Source organism: Amia ocellicauda, chromosome 19 (assembly GCF_036373705.1).
Source record: "Amia ocellicauda isolate fAmiCal2 chromosome 19, fAmiCal2.hap1, whole genome shotgun sequence".
NCBI classification, from domain to species: domain Eukaryota; kingdom Metazoa; phylum Chordata; class Actinopteri; order Amiiformes; family Amiidae; genus Amia; species Amia ocellicauda.
In genome coordinates, this window is record NC_089868.1 from 13,749,948 (window position 1) to 13,771,150 (window position 21,203).

At 43.6% G+C, this 21,203-nt stretch overlaps 2 protein-coding genes across 2 annotated transcripts in view; both read left to right on the forward strand.

Moving 5' to 3' along the window:
* Window positions 1–1,710: 1,710 nt before the first annotated feature.
* ephx4 (epoxide hydrolase 4) lies at window positions 1,711–11,550 on the forward strand. Its single transcript, XM_066692400.1, has 7 exons — window positions 1,711–2,106; window positions 3,112–3,197; window positions 4,514–4,671; window positions 7,005–7,133; window positions 7,354–7,457; window positions 8,515–8,663; window positions 10,465–11,550. Exons 1-7 carry the CDS (start codon window positions 1,864–1,866, stop codon window positions 10,703–10,705), a joined length of 1,110 nt encoding a protein of 369 aa, XP_066548497.1. The 5' UTR covers window positions 1,711–1,863; the 3' UTR covers window positions 10,706–11,550.
* Window positions 11,551–13,838: 2,288 nt separating this feature from the next.
* btbd8 (BTB domain containing 8) overlaps window positions 13,839–21,203 on the forward strand; it is a 40,574-nt gene continuing 33,209 nt past the window's right edge. Inside the window, exons 1-4 of the mRNA XM_066691689.1 lie at window positions 13,839–13,868; window positions 14,916–15,070; window positions 17,292–17,468; window positions 20,945–21,108. Coding sequence (XP_066547786.1) covers window positions 14,967–15,070; window positions 17,292–17,468; window positions 20,945–21,108 — 445 coding nt within the window. The 5' untranslated portion in view covers window positions 13,839–13,868; window positions 14,916–14,966. The remainder of the gene's footprint in view (window positions 13,869–14,915; window positions 15,071–17,291; window positions 17,469–20,944; window positions 21,109–21,203) is intronic.

Consider the following 21,203-nt stretch of genomic DNA (forward strand, 5'->3'; position numbering starts at 1 on the left):
TGTCGAGATTTGCCACCTGGGGACCAATTGGTTTGCCTGTGGAAAGGGAGTACTTGGCATAGTAATGCCATCTGATTAATTATATATGGTTGTTTTTCTTATTCAACACTTTAGGTTGCTAATTTTGAGATACAGGGATTTGCCTTTCAGTTATTATCAAGTTCTGTTTCTTCATGGAAAAAAATACATATACACCAATCAGCCATAACATTATGACAACTGACAAGTGAAGTGAATAACACTGATAATCTTATCATGGCACCTGTCAGTGGGTGGGATATATTAGGCAGCAAGTGAACATTTTGTCCTCAAAGTTGATGTGTTAGAAGCAGGAAAAATGGGCAAGCGTAAGGATCTGAGCGACTTTGACAAGGGCCAAATTGTGATGGCTAGACGACTGGGTCAGAGCATCTCCAAAATTCCAGCTCTTGTGGGGTGTTCCCGGTCTGCAGTGGTGAGTACCTATCAAAAGTGGTCCACGGAAGGAAAAGTGGTGAACCGGCGACAGGGTCATGGGTGGCCAAGGCTCATTGATGCACGTGGGGAGCGAAGGCTGGCCCGTGTGGTCCGATCCAACATGAGCTACTGTAGCTCAAATTGCTGAAAAAGTGAATGCTGATAGGAAGGTGTCAGAACACACAGAGCATCGCAGTTCGTTGCGTATGGGGCTGCGTAGCTGCAGACCAGTCATGGTGCCCATGCTGACCCCTGTCCACTGCTGAAAGCGCCTACAATGGGCACGTGAGCATCAGAACTGGACCACGGAGCAATGAAAGAAGGTGGCCTGGTCTGATGAATCATGAGTTCAAGGTGTTGACTTGGCCTCCAAGTTCCCCAGATCTCAATCCAATCGAGCATGTGTGGGATGTGCTGGACAAACAAGTCCGATCCATGGAGGCCCCACCTCGCAACTTACTGCTAACGTCTTGGTGCCAGATACCACAGCACACCTTCAGAGGTCTAGTGGAGTCCATGCCTCGACGGGTCAGAGCTGTTTTGGCGGCAAAAGGGGGACCTACACAATATTAGGCAGGTGGTCATAATGTCATGGCTGATCGGTGTATATCATAATCATAAGGATCATAATATTTGCAAAGGTTTTTTACATTATAAAATGTAGATATTTGTGAGAACTAACTTGCACCTTCCTTGGTAGATTTGTTCCAATTAAGTTTCTAATGGGGAAAAAACAAACTACTTTGTATTGCTTAAAACACTATACTACCTATTTCCTTGCAAGGTTTCCTCACAATCCGCTTACTGTTGATAAGCCTGTTAGATCTTAATTAGAAACTGGAATACTTTAACCCCTTCAACCCCTAACTAGCAATTCTAGGTGGAGATTCCGAGTCGAGCAGCATCAATATTGTGAATACTGGGGGACGAAGACGCAGGTCTTGCCAACAGTGGGGATGATTCATCAAACGTCTTGCGCTGCTACCTTCAATAAAAATAGCTGACGGGTTTGCAGAGACAGAAAACCGGCCCAGCCTCCTGCAACACGAACACGTGGCGTGGATTGTGTTTACAGACTGCGTCTCCCGAGCGGGCACGGCTGCCCACCCCTCCCCCCCCACGGCCGAGGTTTAGGCTCATCAGCTTGCAGGCAGTGGTGTAAAAACACCTATTCGCCCATCCGGAGCTCCTGTCACACGCAAGCGTGAGTCCTGACGTGCAGATCGAGGGTGGGGGGGGGGGGTTGCACGGAGTTGACATCCACGGATCTTCCCAGACGCGAGTGCGCTTCTTTACGAGCCCGGTGTGCCATTCGCGCTGGGCATCCTGTACCCCACAGCAGACAACCAAGAACAGCGATCAATACCACTCCGCTATCCATACTGCTTCTCCTGCTGGGATGTAAAGATGGCGAGGCTGCTGCACAACTTACTGTTGTTTACAGTGAGGCTATGGCTGAAGATGAGAGTTTTTGGCTACTGGTTCCTCATCTACAGTGTTTGTGCTCTCCACGCTTTCTGTGCGCTGCTGAAACTTTTGGGCACCGTGATTAGGAGGCCGTCAAAAACCTTTCAATGGGGAATCCGAGAGACCCCCCCAGCCTGCCTGAATGACACGTCCTTGGGAACACACTGCTATGTGAGAATAAAGGTAAGGTGCTGGGCTGTTGCAGTCCGCTGTGAAACTGGGGGTTATGGTGCGGGGGGGCTTGCAGGACTGAAAAGAGGCGAATTTCTGCATAAGACGTTTTATCTATTGCAATCAAATCGATAGAAACGGGCCTGTGCCTCTCACTGAAACATTGATCTTAATGCAGACTGCTCGTAAAGTGATATATTAGTTATTCATTGACGTATGACCTGAAAATGGAGTATTTATGATGATTACTGTAATAACCCGTTAATTACCCCGCTCTTACAATTCAACAGACTTTATTTGCCGGTGGTGCTGAAGACAGCTCCTCCTGTGCTCGCAGCTGCGTGTTGACTTTGACAGTTTATACTAGCCAGTCATCCCAGTACAGTCCTGCAAATCCCAGTGGTGGCACTTCTTAAAGTTTCAATTGGTGCCTTCTCCGTTGATTTGCTGTAAAATCTGTGTTTTTGACGGATCAGGTTGGAAATCACCTGTCCTGCAACGTCACTTTCTCGCAGGTCAGCTCTGTTGAACGTTGTTAGAATAGCAATTGAAGTGCCTGTGGAGATATGTACGCGATGTTTACAAATGCATGTTGTATTTGCTGCGGTTATATCTTCCTGAAGGTGATTTAATTTAAACGCTATAAATATATATCCAGGATGCAAGCACAACAACTATTATAATCTTAGCAGATCCTCAGCTTAGCCTTTTTTCCCCCTCCGTGCACCAGTTAGTACTAGATAGTCACTCATCCCTAAACAGAAGAGACCATTCTCCTTGCAATTGAAATTCAAAGTTAATCTGGTATAAATATACAAAATGAAACCATTCAAATCAGTGTTAAGAGGATTTTCAAATGCTATATATATTCTGTATTGCCATAGATATTAGACCACCACACGAAATGGTGAGTATTACATAAAATGATACAGTACTGATTAAACTAGAGAAGGCTGTGCTGGTGTTGTCAGATGTCCTGCATAAAGACAGTGACTCTTTCCCTGTCTGTGTCTACAGGAGTCTGGGCTGAGATTTCACTATGTGGCGGCCGGAGAACGGGGAAAACCACTGATGCTGTTTCTCCATGGATTTCCAGAGTTCTGGTAAAATTACAGGGACACATGCAACCATTAGTGTCTGGTTAGATACCTATGTACATGTTAAAAGTGGAGGGAAGCACAGACAGATAGATAGGTGTAATATGTAATTAAAAGGAAGAACAATATATCAATTTGGCATATTCACGGCTCTTTCCACTACAGCAGTGTTATGTTCTCATTTGTTTTTAACCTTGTGAACCACCAACATAAAACATCAAGCAATACATGCAGACAGCAGCCAAATCATATTTTTATGGGCGTTTCCTGATGCTCCTGCAGCCTGCCAGATTCCCTTTAATTGACCAGTTATTGAGCTTTCAGCCTCTCAACAGGCTTCAATAAATTATATGGACTGCAGTGCTGGTGTGGAAGGAATTGGGGTAGGATGGATTGTCAAGTGTGCTAAAGTGGTCCATATCTCAGACTGACAAACAGGCTTGTATAGAAGCAGACAGCAGTTAATTATTCAGAGGGAAAATCTGCTGTGCATGGCTGCACATTTGCAGCACAGAAGTTATGAAAAGAGATTAGATTGTGTTTCCCAGTCCAAGATACATTCAAAGTTATTTGGTCTTTATGGCTTGATGGATTTAATCAATTTAAAGTGTCTGTGCCCTGGCTAAGTAATACACAAAAAGCTACTTTATAATTTCACCAGAGTTTCTTATAGCAATCACAGATTATTGTTTTAAATATCTGGTTACAAGCTACTTCATTACTACTGTAAAACCAATGCAGTTTAAGTTGTTGTAACTAAGCAATGCCAAATAAATACGGAAGTGAGTCTGTGAGGTATAGGCCATGGTAGATGGACAAGCACATGTTGAATGGTGATGGAGAAACAATGTCAAGTTGTTCATATTAAGAAATGGATCTCTTATAGTAGTTAATGTTATGTTTAAATACATAGGTTTTCTAAGTATGGCAGCTAGTTCTGCTTGCTGTCCAACCTGCCTTACACAATGTCTCCAGTTGGAAAGTGGATTTAAAGAGCAGCCAAGAAGTAGCATTAGAGTGCTATTTCAGTCCTAACAAGGACAATGGTACTTAACATCGAAGTTAAATCCCCCTATAATTCATATCAAGATTACCTCCTATTGTGTGTAAAGCTAGGGCAGTTCAATTTTAAAAGTAGCAGATTGTGCCATATCATATTTTTCAATCCAGTTTGATGCGGCAGGGGTCTGTGTGTTTTAAATCACTCAGAGTCTGTACACAACTCATAGGCTCGGTAGCTTTGCCTTCATAGTAATTGCATGCATTGTATATGTTGTGCGTCTGGGGTTATGTCCGGCGTGACCAGCTGTCCGGTCCTGCAGGTTCTCCTGGCGTCACCAGCTGCGCGAGTTCAAGAGCGAGTTCCGGGTGGTGGCGGTGGACATGCGGGGCTATGGGGAGTCGGACGTTCCCACCGGGGCTGAAAACTACCGCCTGGACTCCCTCATCACCGACGTCAAAGACATCGTGGAGTACCTGGGTGAGTGCTTATGCAAGGCATGTGTAGAGGAAGAAATAATTCAACATTTTTATTTCTGTATTTCATTTTAACTCACAACATACTACTTGTAGACAACAGCCATCAATGAATCATAGGCCAGGGACTGTTTCTCTGGCTGCACGTAGGAATCCCTTCTCGCCACTTCTTTATTTATTATCCTTTTAGCAGACTTCGTTAAATAATGTGGACTGCAGTGCTGGAGGGGAGGGGAGTAGAGTGGATTGTCAGCTGGACCAAAGCAGTCCATAACTAACAAAACAACCTGTTATACAGCTACACTGCGACAAAAACTCTGCAACAATGAGGAATTCATTCACTTTAAAGATTTATCTAAAAGCTATACAGACACATTATAGTCAATGTCGTCACCCATTAAGCAAAGCCTTTTTGAAAAATCCTCTTAATTCAACCAGAGTGCGCAGTTTCTTCCTACATTTTTTAGTGTGTTCGTTTACTGTACTTCAAGTTCAAGGGATCTGCAGAGCGGCAACAGCTTCTGGTGAGACTGGGAGGTAGAGCTGGAAAGAAGCCAGGGGATCTAGGGAAGTGCTGGAAGAAGAAGGAGTGAAATAATAATGAGATCGGAAAGAGAATGCATTAAAGCAAGGGGTGCCAGAAGAGACTTTCTTCGTTATGACACAAACAAGAAAATAGCGACATACAAGCATCAGTTGTGCAGAGAGGGGGATATCGTATCGTGGACTGAAGGTTGAGACACTGGAAGCCTGAAATGAAGCAGCCTATGGTTTTAAAAGCCGTTCTTGGCCCACTGGCGCATAGCAGGCCGAGCGCTGATGGCTATCCTGCTGTTTCTGAAATCTTCAAGAGGCTTAAGACAGGATAGATTAGCCCTCAATCTTCCAATGTCTCAGCCTTCTGTGTAATAGGCTTTTCTGCGGGAGATGTGAGATAGGGAGTCATTTCTTGCCCTGGTCTTTTTACTTCTTAATTCCCCCGGTGACTACCACTCTTTCCCCCCGCATTTGCTTTTCAAAGGTGGCGGAGAATTATTATTCCGTGCCTCTTCTCTTTTGTAGAGCGATCTCATTTAAAGGGGATACTCGTTAGCGACTGAGAACAAAGCCACCGTATTCCCCTCCATCCGCCATTAAACTCATTAGGATGTGAGTCCAGCTGACTAGATATAGAGAGGAAAGAGATAGTGCTGCTTTCTTCCAAGGGGGGAGGGATGGATCTGTGCTTTTTGAAAAGTTTCAGGATGGCTTCTGAGTTTAACTTTGAAGGAAACTTATTTATTTCTGGCTGTATAACCCCCAATTAAATAAAACTTGCTCATATGTTCATGCATAACATTAATTTCAGGTCATACAATAAAAGCAATAGTAGTTTCAACCAATTGGCATGAGTTGTGTTCAGACCTGTATTCAGATCTCGGATTTCTGCTACAGCAAGCTGCTTTATTATTATATCATAGTCAATGGGAACAAAAATTATACTTCTGGAAGGAAACCAAAAAACAAACAAACCGTGAATCCACCAAATCATAGGTCAATCAAACTGACCCATGGTGTTTTCACTTGTTAACTTCTCCGTGGCTCCCATACGCCTCCAACACATAGCTGCCTGTGCCCAGGGGATGCTGTTTGGCACCTGGCTGGCTTCTCCACTGGGTCTCAGAGAAAAAATTAAACCACAGCAAGAGTTATCTATGGCGCCTGAATGTTTTCTGACTGAACATGACAATCCGTTGACTGTTAAGAAGCTTCTAGTTCTAGTAGGATCTTTTTTCTTGGGTTGAAAGATCCATTTCTTTGGCGATCTTGCAGATGACCCAGATTCAAGTTCAGCTCATTTCACAGTTTCTCCTGCTCAGCCTCCAGGTCCAAATCATAAGACACGCACGCAATCTAACACAGTTGGGTGCGATGAGGCAGACCAGCTTCAGGGCGACCTTGGACTGAATAACACAGAGAGCTGCGGTCACATTAAACTCCTTTAACAAAAACATTTCAGGGTGGGGGGATGATTAAATGTGTTTGTGCTTCGGGTGATCACTGTATCACCACATGGTAGACCTGCAATAACCTAGAAGTGTCTATATAGAAAGGAGTTTGTGAGCCAGACTGGTCTGAAGGGTTTGCCATATTCTTAACAAAAAAACATGCTCCCTGTTAATAATTCAGTACTGCTCTTCATGTATGATACTGTGAGGCTTTTCAATTGGCACCCTGGTTGAATTCCTGTAACAGTAATAAATTGCAGACTGTGGATGTCCGTCGCACAAAAGCTGCATTGTGAATGACAAGACTGACAAGTAACAATACGATCTCTTTCTTCTCCTCTCCCCCCAGGTTATAATCGGTGTTTTCTGGTTGGTCACGACTGGGGTGGGATCATCGCCTGGCTGTTTGCGATCCATTACCCAGAGATGGTGACTAAACTCATCGTCTTAAACTGCCCTCACCCCACTGTGTTTTCAGGTAAGCTCGGCTCAGTTGTCATTTTGAGCATTTGTGACAAACCCCTGGTTGTAAAAGCAGAATTGGCTGGTCAACTTCCTGTTTCTCAGAACGATAGTAATGCTCCTCTGAGAAAGTAGTTCTGAGTGTCTTTTATTGATGTGCTGAGTCCTGTGTTCGTCTACTTGCTCGTAAGCCTCTAATTAGTGTGACATAAGGATCTTATTTCCGGTGTTTCCAGATTACACCCTGCGCAACCCGGCCCAGCTGATGAAGTCCAGTAGCTTCTTCTTCTTCCAGTTGCCACGTTTCCCAGAGTTAATGCTCTCCATCAACGATTTCAAGGTAAGCAGTGCTTTCCGGAGAGGTACACAAACGTCGTGGATATTTTGCTATTGAATGCAGGATCATTTTTGAAAGGAAGTGCTGTCTTCTGAATTACATTTTTATAGCTTCAGACTCTGAGGAAAAGCTAATACACTATCATGAAAACCTTTCAAATGTCTCGAAAGAAAAACGATGCGATAGCTCCTCACGCCGTCTGCTCCCCTGTTCTCGTCACGCTGCGGAAGACTGGAACGCAACTAATCTGCCCATCTTTTGTGTGCTTGTGAAAGTGGGTGTGAGTCTGTCTCCCCGCAGGAGCACCGTGCGAACAATGGCTCCCTGCTGCTTCGTTTCCAAGGCTCGCCCTGTGCCTCCTCACAGCCAAGGACCAATAAACTGCCCATCAGGAGCTTTAATAGTTAATTCCTTTAGATCTCTTCATAGGTTTAATAGAGTTCAATTTGCATTGCTGCAGCAGTTCACCACAGCTGACAGAGACTGCGGCAGCCTCAGGATTCTTCTACAGTTTCCAAGAAGAGCAAAACCACTTAATTACCTTTTTTTTTTGCTTCATTTATTCTCCTCCATTTGACTTATTGTCAGAGTGTCTCTTTAATCACACTTCAGATCAGATTGGCTCCTGAGTGGCTCAATGGCTGAATACTCCTGTGTAGAGTTCAGAAGGGGTGCAGGGGTACAGTTTGGGTCCGGTGGCCCACTTCTGTCTGGAGTCCAGGCTGAGCTACCTCCTGATTCCCAGAGGGCCGTGTGCTATCAGTTGCCAGGGAGGAGCACTTGTGAAGGGACCTCTGTCACTGCCTGGGCACCTGCATGGGAGGGCATCGTCAGTCACGGCTGATAGCCAGGACCCCCATTTAAAACATGGATTTCTATATAAAAGGGTTCTTCCCACGTTAGGGAGTAGCAGCTTTGATTATAATAAGACACCATAACAGGCAATTCAACCTGCAAAATGCCCGAGTCAGCAGTGGGAGAGCTGAGTGCCCCTCCAGAGATGAAACAGTGTCTTCCGTCGGCCTGTGGGTGTTCACACTTAGCATTTCTACTCTCTCAGGCTTTGAAAGGTTTATTCACGAGCAGGAGCACTGGGATCGGGCGGAAGGGCTGCACGCTGACGGCGGAGGACATCGAGGCCTACCTGTATGTCTTCTCACAGCCTGGAGCCCTGACTGGACCTCTCAACTACTACAGGAATGTGTTCAGGTAATACATTTCTCTCTAGGACAGAGCTACTCACATGCTGGGCTCCTAAGTTACTCCACTGCAGGATTCACACAGACACAGACCGCTTGCTAACTGTGTGACCTATACTATGACGTTGGCCTTACAGTCAGGTCTCTTGCCTGTGACTTTTCCCTTGACTAATTGACTAATGTGAAACTGCACGACTGAAAAGTAGGTTAAGACGCAACAACAGACAAAAACGAATCGGGAGAGGGCTGCGAAAACCCTGCCATCGGCCCCTGCTGTCGCGGGGCTGTTGACAGACCGCGGTGCGTGAGTGTGCGGATCTGTGGCAGCTGCTTACAGACATTATGAGTTGGCACACAGACGGGACCCCTCCAGTTCGCTCCGCTCTGCCAGCTGTGCCCGAGGCGCTGCAGCCCTGGTGTGTGTGGGTTATTCAGAAAAATCCTAGGAAAGCGAATTCAATGTCCTGCGCTGAGCATATAGGAGCGATCTCTCACGCTGCTGAATGCACCGTTGAACCCAAGCCTCTCTGTGACATTTGATACAATAGCCTGTTATCAAATATTTACTTTCATGTGATCATGTAGCCAATCAACCTAAACAACAAGTCTGTGGGAAGTGGGGGGTAACAAGAGTACCCAGGGAAAACCCACGCAGACACAGGGAGAACATTCGCTCCACACAGAGACGCCCAGGGCCGAAATACAACCCGTCTAAGCAATTCGCAACCGTGCCCAATAATACATGTACATATATACATACATAGATATATTTCACCCACTAAATTTGTCTTGTGCTCATGGCATTAACAAGTAGGAACATGTCCCACTCTGAGTCAATAGTGTCCTCTAGTGGTGCTGATTAATAATGCACTTTTGATGCCTGGCAATGGAGGTATCACTTTCCTTTAATTAAAAATAAAAATAAGTCGTGCATCAGTGTCTCCTGCTCCTGCACATTCAGAACCCCGTTTTTTGCTGCCTTACAAACTAAATACCAGAGGGCAGCCGCAAGCAGTCAATGTCAAAAGCCTCCTTTCAGCCTTCGCTCTGGTGCTGTGAAAGAGACCCTTGTATCTAGAGAGCCATGTCATTTTAATGACCGCGATCACAGACACCTACAATAGGCCTGCTGTCTACAGAGACTGCATACATAGGGGCTGGTGGGCAGTGCCTACTTGAGATTGGGTGATTAATAGATGCTCTTATCACTCAAATTCATAGTAAGAAAAGCTTGATTATTTACCATTCGAAAACCTCAGTCCCCTCCTAGAAAGCTTCAGAATATGCACGCTTGTTTCCTCCCACAAATGTACCACTTTAATAGTCTGTCCTTTCTGTTGGTTGGATTGTCTGTCTTATACTAATTAACCTCTATATCATCTCAATGTTGTTCTGTAGATGGCAGACAACTCATCAGACACCCACAGGAGTTTGCATTAGCAATAGTGACGGCTTTGGCTTGTTTATATTCAGGTGTTGGAAGGACTGCAAGTATGAATGAACACATTTAGTTTGGTGTCAGACAGCAGATGTTCCCTTAGCTGGTCTAGAAGCACAAACACTGATTTGCTGAGTTAACGGTAGAAATCAAGCCATCAGAAGAAGGCATTTTGATGTAAATACTTTCTTCTTGTTGCATTATAACACATTTACACATTTTGTACTCAACCGTGACTTCTACGTGACAGGGGAGCTGGTGTTGGACTTCAGATGTATTTAATATTTTCCTAATAATGATAATGTTTATTGTTACTGTCTGTCAGGTTGGATGTATTTGTTTGTCTCCTTCATGCCTCTATTTTACTTCACAGTTTTCTCCCTTTGAATGAACTTGAGGTGAAGTCACCCGTGTTGCTTCTCTGGGGGGAGAGGGACGCCTTTCTGGAACCAGACATGGCCGAGACCTCCAGACTCTACATCAAAAATCACTTCAGACTCAACATCATCTCCGGGGCGAGTCACTGGCTGCAGCAGGACCAGCCAGACATCGTCAACACTTTGATATGGACCTTCCTGAAGGAGGGAGAGGGCCGCAAGAACTACAGAAACTGAGTGCGTCTTCCTCTCCAGACTTGGAATTGCTGTGAAAACAACAAAAGAACAAACATAATGCAATCATTATTTGGTTTTTACATAGTTCAAGTATTTTTTAAAAGACGTTTATCAAAACTTAAAAAAAAAAAAGCACATGTTATGAGTTCTGAACATTTGTCCATTTCTTAAACTTTTTGCACATGGCATCCGCCTTAAAATTTGTAAATGACACATTTACAGATGGGGCAAAAGTCTCCTTGTGATTTGTATTGTGTGGTGCCTTTGACTAATTTATTCATGTGATGACTTAAATTGTGCCATTTTTATGAGGTTTACTGAGCCGTGGAGTTGTTTGCTAGATGTCACAGGATGTTTCTTTTTATACAGGAAAAAATATTGGGATACTCCTCTCTTTGCCTTCTAAAACAGGTGGTGTTGTCTTAATAAAAATATTGTTCTTCATATTTGTATTTTTGAAAATCGCTCAGATCTTTCAGAATGTTGTTATCTTCTTTACCTTCCTGTAAAAAAAAAAAAGTGATGGTTAAATATTGTAAACTTTTGTATCTCTTCCTACACACACATTTATTAATTCGCTGAGCCAATCCTGCACCATTTTAATTTTTTAAGCAAATAAATAATAAAGAAAAAACGATGCCTTCAGTATTTTGTGTCTCAGTCAAGTGCGACGTTACGTTAAAAAATAATTATATTTATATATTTAAAGAATTAAAATGTTATACTTTAGCTTCATGTTAAAGCTTCCTAAGACGCTCGTAAGTCCAATAAACCAATGTGAAAATATTTATACATGCAGTGACTATATTTAAATGGTTATAAACCTAGAACAGTGTATATTTGAGCCACTGCATACATATGATAAGATATTAAGTTAATAAAAAAAATACAAAATATCAGCTTTGTTATCCTTTGTGTAATTGAAGTGCACAGCTTCACAGTTCAGCCAATCTGTTCATTTTCCCTTTTTCCAAATTCTGACTTCCCAGGCTTTGACAGTTTCTCTTTTAAATATTCAAGAGGAATGCCATTCTCTTACAGCTATGGTTTGTGCTGTACATCCCGAGCAAACATGTGGCAACATACCGCACCGCATCAAAGCAGGATGTCATTAGCTTGTTCTTCTGTGGCCTAAAACAACCGATTTAAATTAGCCTCTATTCCTCCGTGGCCTTCCCTGTCTGTCATGTAGTGCATAGAGACTCGATGTCTTGCCTTGGGAAATGACAAGTGCCAGAACATTTCAGCGACCGAAAGGCTTTTGAAAGGGTCAGACAATTCCATCTAAGTTTGAGGCTCCTATAATAGCTTCCACTCCGCTGCTGCGAGACAGGGGCTGTGAGTCAACTATACAATTTTTACTATAATGGCAGATAAATAAATAAACCCCACACACAAATAATGTATATCATGAGGAATTTGCAGGGTGTTTCACTGCAAGAGCGACAGTGTAGTCAGACAGTGTCCTGCTGCTTTGTTGATAGCCCCAGATAATGGGTGTCACCTCAGGCAATCCTCTCCCGACTTCACTGAGCCATTCTGTCACTGCTGCCTGTGTGACCCCCAGCAGGAAGCAATTTTGCCCGATAGAAACTGAGGTTATTTTTACATTTCAGCAAAGTACTCTGAGAAGAATCCCCCCCACTCCGACACCAAGCCAAGAGGTCACGTGGGACTTTGTTCTAGGTTTACCAAGCAGAGAAATAAACACCTTAGCCTTTCTCCACAAGCTGGTCTATGAGGTGGGGGGGAAATTGCTTAAATTGCCTATAAACATATCCAGTCTAAATATTGCAGACAGTCTCCATTTTGAAATGCCCAAAATGGAGCTGAGGGAGGTCCACATTTCTGCTCTCTCCTCATTGTGACCTTGACTTAAACCTGATGTAAGACATGTCTGCTGCCCAGCCCTCTTCTGACCAGCCAGCCCTCAGTCATAGCTCAAACCTACAGGCCTGCAGTGATGGAGAAATAATGAGACGTTCCCCTCCGATCAGCGCCGCTATCACCATTCAGATGAATCAGGGGAGGAGCCGTCACTGCAGGGATGAGATGCTCCACCCGTAGAGCATAGAGGAACACTTCACTGCGAATTCACGACTCTCTTACTTCAACAGCGTGTCATCACTGACTCGTGACTCGGGAGGTGATGGGGTCTTTTGGGATGACACGCGGGTTCTCCTGGTCTTTGGACCCTGGAAGATTTGTGCCAGTCACCTCTGCCCCACAGCCCCAGCTGACAGCACTGATAGCTCTTGAGATGGATGGAGCTGGCCGATTTCCATGGCTTGTTCACGCTTGAAAGGTCTGCCTTGCACAGTGGAGGAAGAATACTGTGTAGGTTTTCACAGAGTGGACTGTTAGTCTGAGCTGCAATATTTTCTTGCAAACCTAACCCACACCATCACTCCCACAGATTCATTACTGCTTTTCAGTTCTATTTACACTCCTAATTAGATTTTCCATACAAATGAATTACCTAAATATACCCATAGAGCCCTTTCAACATGCCAGGTTGCTTACTCACCTCCATAAAATGTATTAAAGCCAGGCATTTGAGCATTAGCCTGTTGAGCACGGCTTTGTTATAGTAAATCTAGCTGCTCCCCTTTTCCCTAACCCTGCAATTAATTGATCTTTTCCACAGCAAAGGGATTCTGCACTTAATAAAGGACCTTCTCCCGAAATGCATTGCGCTCTCTCGCAACAACGCCTACCGTATTGTCACGAAACGGGCATATTCTTTTTATTTAAACATCTGGCTCTCATAAAAGTCATTTATGCCTATTTTTTCCTCTCACGGGTTAGAGTTTTATTTAATGGAAAGAACGAATATTTTGACTGTGTGTCAAAACAAGACAGAAACAGACCTTTAATCCCCTTCTCCATTTCAGTTTCCCGCTCTGCCATTACAGGAAATTCTTGGCAAACCGTTATTTTTGTGCTACTGTTTTTTTTTTGTAATGTTATATGTTTTACAACACACACCGCTGTGATCTTACACTTCAAAGCAGGGCCTCACAACACAGTGAAACGTGTTTCTTAAACGTCGATGAGAAAAACGAAGGCGCTTCTCTTCCACGTCGGGCGGTAAACAGGAAGAGTGGAAACACGTGTTCAGTGTGTTGTGAGTGGAGACCGGGGGAAGGCAAGGCACCGGAGAGTGAGTACTGCCAGAGCACGAAACATGTGATTAGAAAACATCCTTGACCTTATAAATATGCATTTTAATACAGCAGCACCATTAGCAGGTTCCCTCAATATATACCGGAAAGCAAAACTTAATTTGCACTGCACTGTTTCAAAAGGGAAGCTTTCTGGACAGGAACAATGAAGCAAAAGTAGATTTGTCTTCTGTTCCTGACGGGGTGATGTAAATAAAGTGATTGGAAAACCCACACGTATGTCAGTGCAGTGTTTCTTTGTATGAATTGCGATGTTTTAGTGCGGTTGCGCGCAGCGGGACGTCTCTGCCGCGCCTTGGCTAACTCTGGAGGCAGTGACGTCAGTGCATTGCTTTTTATCATTGACATGAGCAGTAATAACTAACAGGTGCTTTGAATGCAGTTATTGTGTGTTCATGACAGGCAGACATGAAATCAACAATCCATTGTTCACTAAACAAAGAAGCAGCTTATATATCCAAAAAGGGCGAACCGGTCCAGCGAGCCAATACTGTTTGTATAGCGCCAATTTCGCTGGCTGAGTCAAATGAGTCAAGGATAACTGAGTAAGTTGATTAGATTTCATATTTCTTTCTTACATTATGAAGCTGGCACCTATATCCATATTATAAACTAAACTTTGCGTATTGGCTTGATTTCCAACCCTTTCAACTGGATCAGCGAAGTGAATGCTTGTTTAAAACTCGTCCAAAAGTGCTAACAGTCCATAATGTAAGTTAAAGATGGATGGGTGGCCTGTGATGATAATGAAAATTGAGTTTTCTGCTCCCATCCTGGACCAGCCGAGTATATCATTATCCAGAGCTGAGCAGATCTGTGCATGCACTGTTCGGTGTATCACTTTTAAAGGGTAATATCTACGCAAATATATTGAGCAACTGTGTCATTTAATACTATGTGGGGGGTGGGGGTGGAAAATGAGGTAAATGTTACAAAATTTAAAGGGCAACGTGCAGTAGCTCAAGAAGTGTCTGGTCCTGATGTGCATTGCATCACTAACCTCCCGTGCCCCTCTTTCTCGTCAGAAACCGGCCAGACCAAGCCTCTCCGATGGTGCTTGGGACCGCAGCCTCCTCATGGCTAAAGCAGAAACCACAAAAGAGTTCCAAGCCAAGGAGAGAAAGGCGAAATGGAAACTGAAGAAGTCCCTGGCGTCCGGCTTGTCTGAGGATCTCCACAGGTAAAACCGTCCGTGGAACCAGTCCAGATGACTCCTGCCATTCCCACGTTGGATGGCACTTTTTTGAAATAAACACAGCAGGCGTCATGCTCGGTTTCAGGGCAGACGATTCAGGCTTTCCATAATGAATGTGACTAATGAGACTCATTGTAAACCCTCGCACTGGCCAAACAGCCATGAAATGAGTCTCGGTTCCTTTCTTGGAATGGAATGAGTTTAACCATTAGTTCAATTAGGGCACAGCCGGGCCTCGCTGTGCATTAGTTTAATGTAACGTGATGGGGCTGTATCAACGCGTGGCCCATCCATTGAGCGCCGTTGTTCCCATTGTGTAGATGTCGGTCATATTTTATGTATCCATTATTTTTTGTTGTTTTACAGACGTACTACTAGCAGTTGATTTAATTCTATTGAGTTTTTTCAGTGGGCAGTTGCTATACGTGGTGCTTCCCATAAATCCCTTTCAGAGAGATTGTTTGATATCTCCCCTTGCTGCGGAGACTGGAGCACGCAGTCCGAAACGCTCTTAGTTTCCTGTTCACGTCTGAAGCAGGGAGCTACTGCGTATTAGTGCAGGCGGATTTCTGAGCTATGACAAAGACTTTCCAATCCTTAAGAGACGTGATGGGGGGTTTGTGCACATCAACACAGGAGCCACACTCCTCTCTGTGCCCCAATTGCAGCCGTCAGAGAGGCAGGGCTAAGCGTTGTTGTCCATAAGAGGCACACATTTTGTATAGACTTTTATTTTTATTTGACATATTTAGATCCAGAGTGATATTGCCACAGTGCTTCCTATCCCCCTGCTGGACCTTGTCAGTGAGGGTCCCAGAGGCTCGGTTTGTGTGTGTCAGGTACAGCCTGGTTTGCTTCCTGCTTGCTGCACTGCAGTAGATATGCGCCCTGTTCGCCTCACCTGGTTCAAACCCAGAGATCTGCAAATCCTTTCATCTGTGTCTCCCTCTGACCTAGTTCCCTCCTCTGCTGCCGCTGCTCCGTGGACGTGCGGCACTAGCAGGCAGCTCAGTGCCGTATCCTTGGGGGAGTAGTGTTATTTATGGGTCATACAGCACAGGCAGCACCATCTTATGCACTGTGGCAGAAGGTTTTGGTAGTAATTTCTGCAAGGTAGAAAAAAAACCCCCCTGAAAAATCTGTATGTCCTCAGACTAGATCAGAGTGGGGCTGAATTTGATCATTTCGGAAGTTGTCTCCGCTTCCTTGGCTCTGATGCAGCGTCAGTCAAGTGCTGATGCTTGTTTATTATAGATCTTGTTTGTGTTTTGGCAGGAGGTGACTGCGACTCTGTTGGCAAGCAACGGATCAGGGTGTCATGGGGTTACAGAACGCTGTGGGAGTAGTGTAATAGTAATTGTACATCTGTAATGAGATTATTACCTGGGTTAGTACATTATGATGGATTTTTTATTAATTTAATCATGCTTTTTACTTCCTTGCATTAGATTTTGCTGTGGAAATATATGTAAATTTGAATGTGACTGAAGTCAAAGATAGAAATACAAAAAACATTCAGTAAAAATGAAACTACTCAACAAAAAAACACATTCTTAAGAGAAAGGTGTTATATTGAATACAGATATTTTCATATGCTTTTATTTCATTATGAGTTATTTGGTTCATTGTTCAATCATGCATTAATTCTACACTGTGGTTTCCAGCTATAGAAATTTGCCCATGTTTTACATTACCATCCGCCCAATGTGAACGCACTCAAATTGCCGTTAAGCTTTGTTGATTTTCTATATATAAACAAATGTGAACTCCAGACATATTGTGCTCCTCTAAAGTGTGTCGCTGTCAGCCCCATGTTCACTGGAAACATTAAGGCAGGCATGCAGAAGATTGCGTAGGGCGCCGTTTCAAGGCACTGAATTTCAGAATCGTGTTTTGTTCTATCAGAAGATGTTAACGCAATGCTTCAGAAGTCATAGCAGAGCAAGTACATTGGAACGTGTCCTTTTAATGTATGTGAGAATCTGGAAGGTGTCATTAGAAAACACGCCTGCCTCGCTGAAATACAACCCAATATATGTTTCTTTGGCATGTGGGGGATGCTGTTGTGTTTCTTTTCGTTCCTCACAACTAAAAGACATTCAGAGCCACTCACCTGTACCCTCCTGGCGCTCATGTCAGATGGCACTTGAGCAGGTGAACTAAAAGGCTTTTCTTGACCCTTTTGTGACCCCTTGTGTGTTCCCAGGCTGCTCAAGGAGGGCTCTCTGAGTGACGTGACTCTCTGCGTTGGCTCTGTGACGTTCCAGGCCCACAAGGCCATACTCCTGGCCAGGGCACCACACCTGCTGAAGAACTCTGTGGTCAACTCTCATGTCGTCCACCTCGAAGATGTTGAGCCCTCTGAACTGGAGAGCTTTTTACAGTAAGTGCGTTGTTTTTGGTTGATAAGTACACCTGTGACGGTAGATTGGCCCTGTATCACTGTGCAGAGAGGGCACTGTAGGGTCAGGTTGAATTAGCCTGAGGGGAGATTGCAAGAGAGCAGCGTGAGAATTAGTGATGTTTACAACACCTGCACGTGGCAGGACTGACGAATGAGATCGATAGGGAGGGGTGAGTGGACTTGCTCTCTCTGCGCAGTAATGGCAGAGCTATGGCCAGAACCTAATTAATTTGCCATGACTCAATTTGACCTTATCATTCGCATCTGAATTTATGTTCTACTTAACACTCTGCAAATGGATTCGGGTTTGCTTTACTGGCAGACGAACAAGGCCATAGTGTGGTTGTTTTTGTGTTTGTGTTTATTTGTATTGTTGTTGTGTGATTATTTTTTTACTTTCTGTAGAGAAATAGAACAGACTGCCTTCTGGTAATTTGGTATGCTTTGGTTATTTAGACAAGTGATTTAGTTAGACATTTACCTTATGACATTCCTACCTTATATCCCTGGGACTGTTTAAAAGAGGTCAATCTGTATTAACAGCAAATTAATGTCGTAAAGTCTCTCGCAGTATTAGTATTTGCATCACAATTGCTTGTCCTTAAAGGTTTGTGACTTATGTATTCAGACAGGGGGTGCTAAAATCATTATTTTTGGAAAACTAGTACATTAATTAAGGTGTTCTCAGAGCGGCACTATTTCTGAGAAAGGGGAAATGAGCATTTTTGGTTTGTATTTTAATCCAGCCAGAGCCAGTAGAGCTCAGATGTGCAGGCTTACTGACCCTATGTGTTGCTAAATGCAGCTGTGCAGATAAGCCAACCTCCAGGATTAAGTTGGGGGCGACCTGTTATGTTTACTTTGGCTGTAAAGCACAAAGCGCATTTATGTGTTCTTTGTAATATCCAGTCTGTATTTAACCTTTAAAGTTGTGTTAAGTGTCATCCAATCTGACTGTATATGGTGGATACTTTGTGCGAGAAGTTTTTTTGTTTGTTTGCACTGCCCTACCATGTGCCATATGGACTGTGAGCTTCATTCAGGTGTCTTCAGATCACACTGCTACTACAACTCTGCAGGGCCTGGGCTTAAATGCCTTGAGGGTATGTGTCTGGCTGCCCTCCACTCGACCTGTACAGAGCTAAACCATAAAGAGCAATACTCAGGGGTAGGAAATATATATGATATAGCATGTATGCTTGGATTCTGAGTCAATAAGGCTGAAGGGAAGGGAAGGACACCCAGCTACCCATTCTTGAAGAAAGAAGCAATCTGTTTTAGTTGCACCACACATAAAGAAACTCAAATCCCATTATTGCTCCCATACTATAAGCTCAATGATTGGTATTTATAGTCTGTATTTGGTTCCTGATGCATATGTGTCCTTCTCAATCAAACCTAATGTTAACTATACTAATAATAGTATTCGCTCTCTGGAGCTATAACCCTGCTGCATAGCTCACAGGAAAATTCCACAGCTCATAATGCAAGAGGCAGAAAAATGTAGAGTGACAGAAATCCCTGTCGCCGTTGTTGGATTTTGGTGGGGGTCCCACAACATTCTAGTTGTATTGCCATCTGTTCGCATCTCGAGCTCAGACTGGCAGCCCTCTTAATGCGATCACGCTGCTGTCCCGCAGTGGAAACTGTCTGCTATTTGCTTTTGAATTAGAGGTTAATTCCTTTGCAGCCTCATTCTAATTATCAGAACTTTAAATAAAGCGTTTCTGAATGGTCTGGCTCTGATTTAATTGTAATGACTTCGTAGTTGATGGCTGTATTAATGTCCTGGTGAAAACGCGTTTCGAGGACGACCGTGTCTCCTCAGCCGTGCCTGGAAAAGGCTGTGCGTGCAGCACTGTGCTGAGAGAGGCCCTGGAATACAAATGCTGTGATCGTTTGAACATTTCAGTCAAGCTTCCCCCTTAAACTTTGATGCTTAAGTTTAAATCTGTGACCTGTGACCTGCCATTGATTGGAGATGCCTCCATTTCTCAGGTTGCGAGTGCTTGTGTTGAGATAAAAGTACACACTAGTTAAGAGATGGTCCCCAGCTGGACTTTGAAATGCTAAAAAGCTTTAGAGGAGCAGTTTGGAACACAAATGAAAACGGATTACAGGGATTGCTTTTTCGTTGTTGCGGACTTTTCTTGTAATCCACTTATCAATCATGTGCCTGAATGGTAATGTCTACAAATCCATCACCTGTTACGCTCAAGAGGTATTTTCTCTTTTTCGGTAAAGGAATCATAAATAAATAGTTGCGTCTTGTGTTTATTTTCATATGCATTTGGTTTTGTTCTCAATTTGCATAAACCACAAATGCTTTCGCACGACATCATAAAGCACAACTGATTACTCAGATCTATACAAGTTGTAGGCTACCTACTGTGCAAAGACAAATCACATCTGTGTGGGTATTTGTTTAAGTTAGTTCTTACAAAAATGCTTTGCACCATCAGGCTGGTTTGCTTTTGAAGGACATCTGCAGATGCCACTATTTTGTTTTATGAGTCATTTCCTTCTGTACTGTTCCTCTACATGATCTGCTTTAAGAAAGTGAATCTGATTAATCATCTGGGTCTTCCAAACATCTGTCAGTTCCAGGTATTTTCATTTCACTTTTTATTCATATCGATAGTGCATTAGACTATACAAATCCACAAGATCAGCCACAATGCAAGTCTGGGGTTATCATTGTATTGCCATTCAGTTTTATTTTCTTAATGATCAATAAACTACCTCAAACAGACCGAGTTGTCGAGTTAAGAGAATGTCTTGTGTATCAAATTTAAAATATGTGTAATAAAACCCTATGGTTCAGAAAGTTCTCTGCTTACTATGCTGGTCATAATTGCTTTTCCATTTGTATGCACTTTATTTGATTCTTCTCTCATCTCTCTTATTGTCTGAAAATGTATTTTTGGCTTTTGATATTGTATTATGCAGCATTGATATGTTCTAAAGGAAAACAATCTCTGCCCCGTCTAATACTAATCTTCAGCACAAAGCCTAAGTTATGCAATTGCTCAGTTTGGAAGTGGAAATGCAGGCGTCAAAATGGTAATAAAGATGTGAAAGAGAAAAATAAGCTCTACAATTTGTGTGAAGTTATTAATATATATATACATTGTGATAGAAACAGGATTCTAACATAAATAGCTTTATTTCATTTCCCAGTGGGACAGTGGAGAAAACAGACTGCAGCCTAATTCTGGGATTTATCCAGCACTGCTTTTCATACCTCAGAACTGTGTGTGCTATCCATGCATACTTAGATTTGTGTGTGTCAATTATTGTAACATGCATCGTGCTTGTTTTCACCAAGTAATCCTGGAAACTTTATCTGCTGCCTGTACTTATTTTTTATATGACCCTTTCCGTTTGATTTTTCTTGAGTTAATCTCAATAAAAACTGGTTCTGATCCATATTGTGTCCCCCATGTCTGCTGTAGGCAGGTGTACACAGCAGACACCGATGTGAGCGGTCTTGGGGCGCTTGGTGCAGAAGCAGGAAGGCAAACGGGGCTGGAGTGTCAGGACGAAGCCTGTGGAGAGAATGAGAGGAGATCTGACACCTGCCCTTGGGAAGATCTCCCAGGAGCCAGCTCTCCTTCAGGTGAGCAGCCTCTTGGGAAAGCGGTTGCCGAGCTGGCAGAAGTGCAATCTGATGGCCTTCCTCCCAGATGGGCAGTGGCTGGTTCACATGGGGCC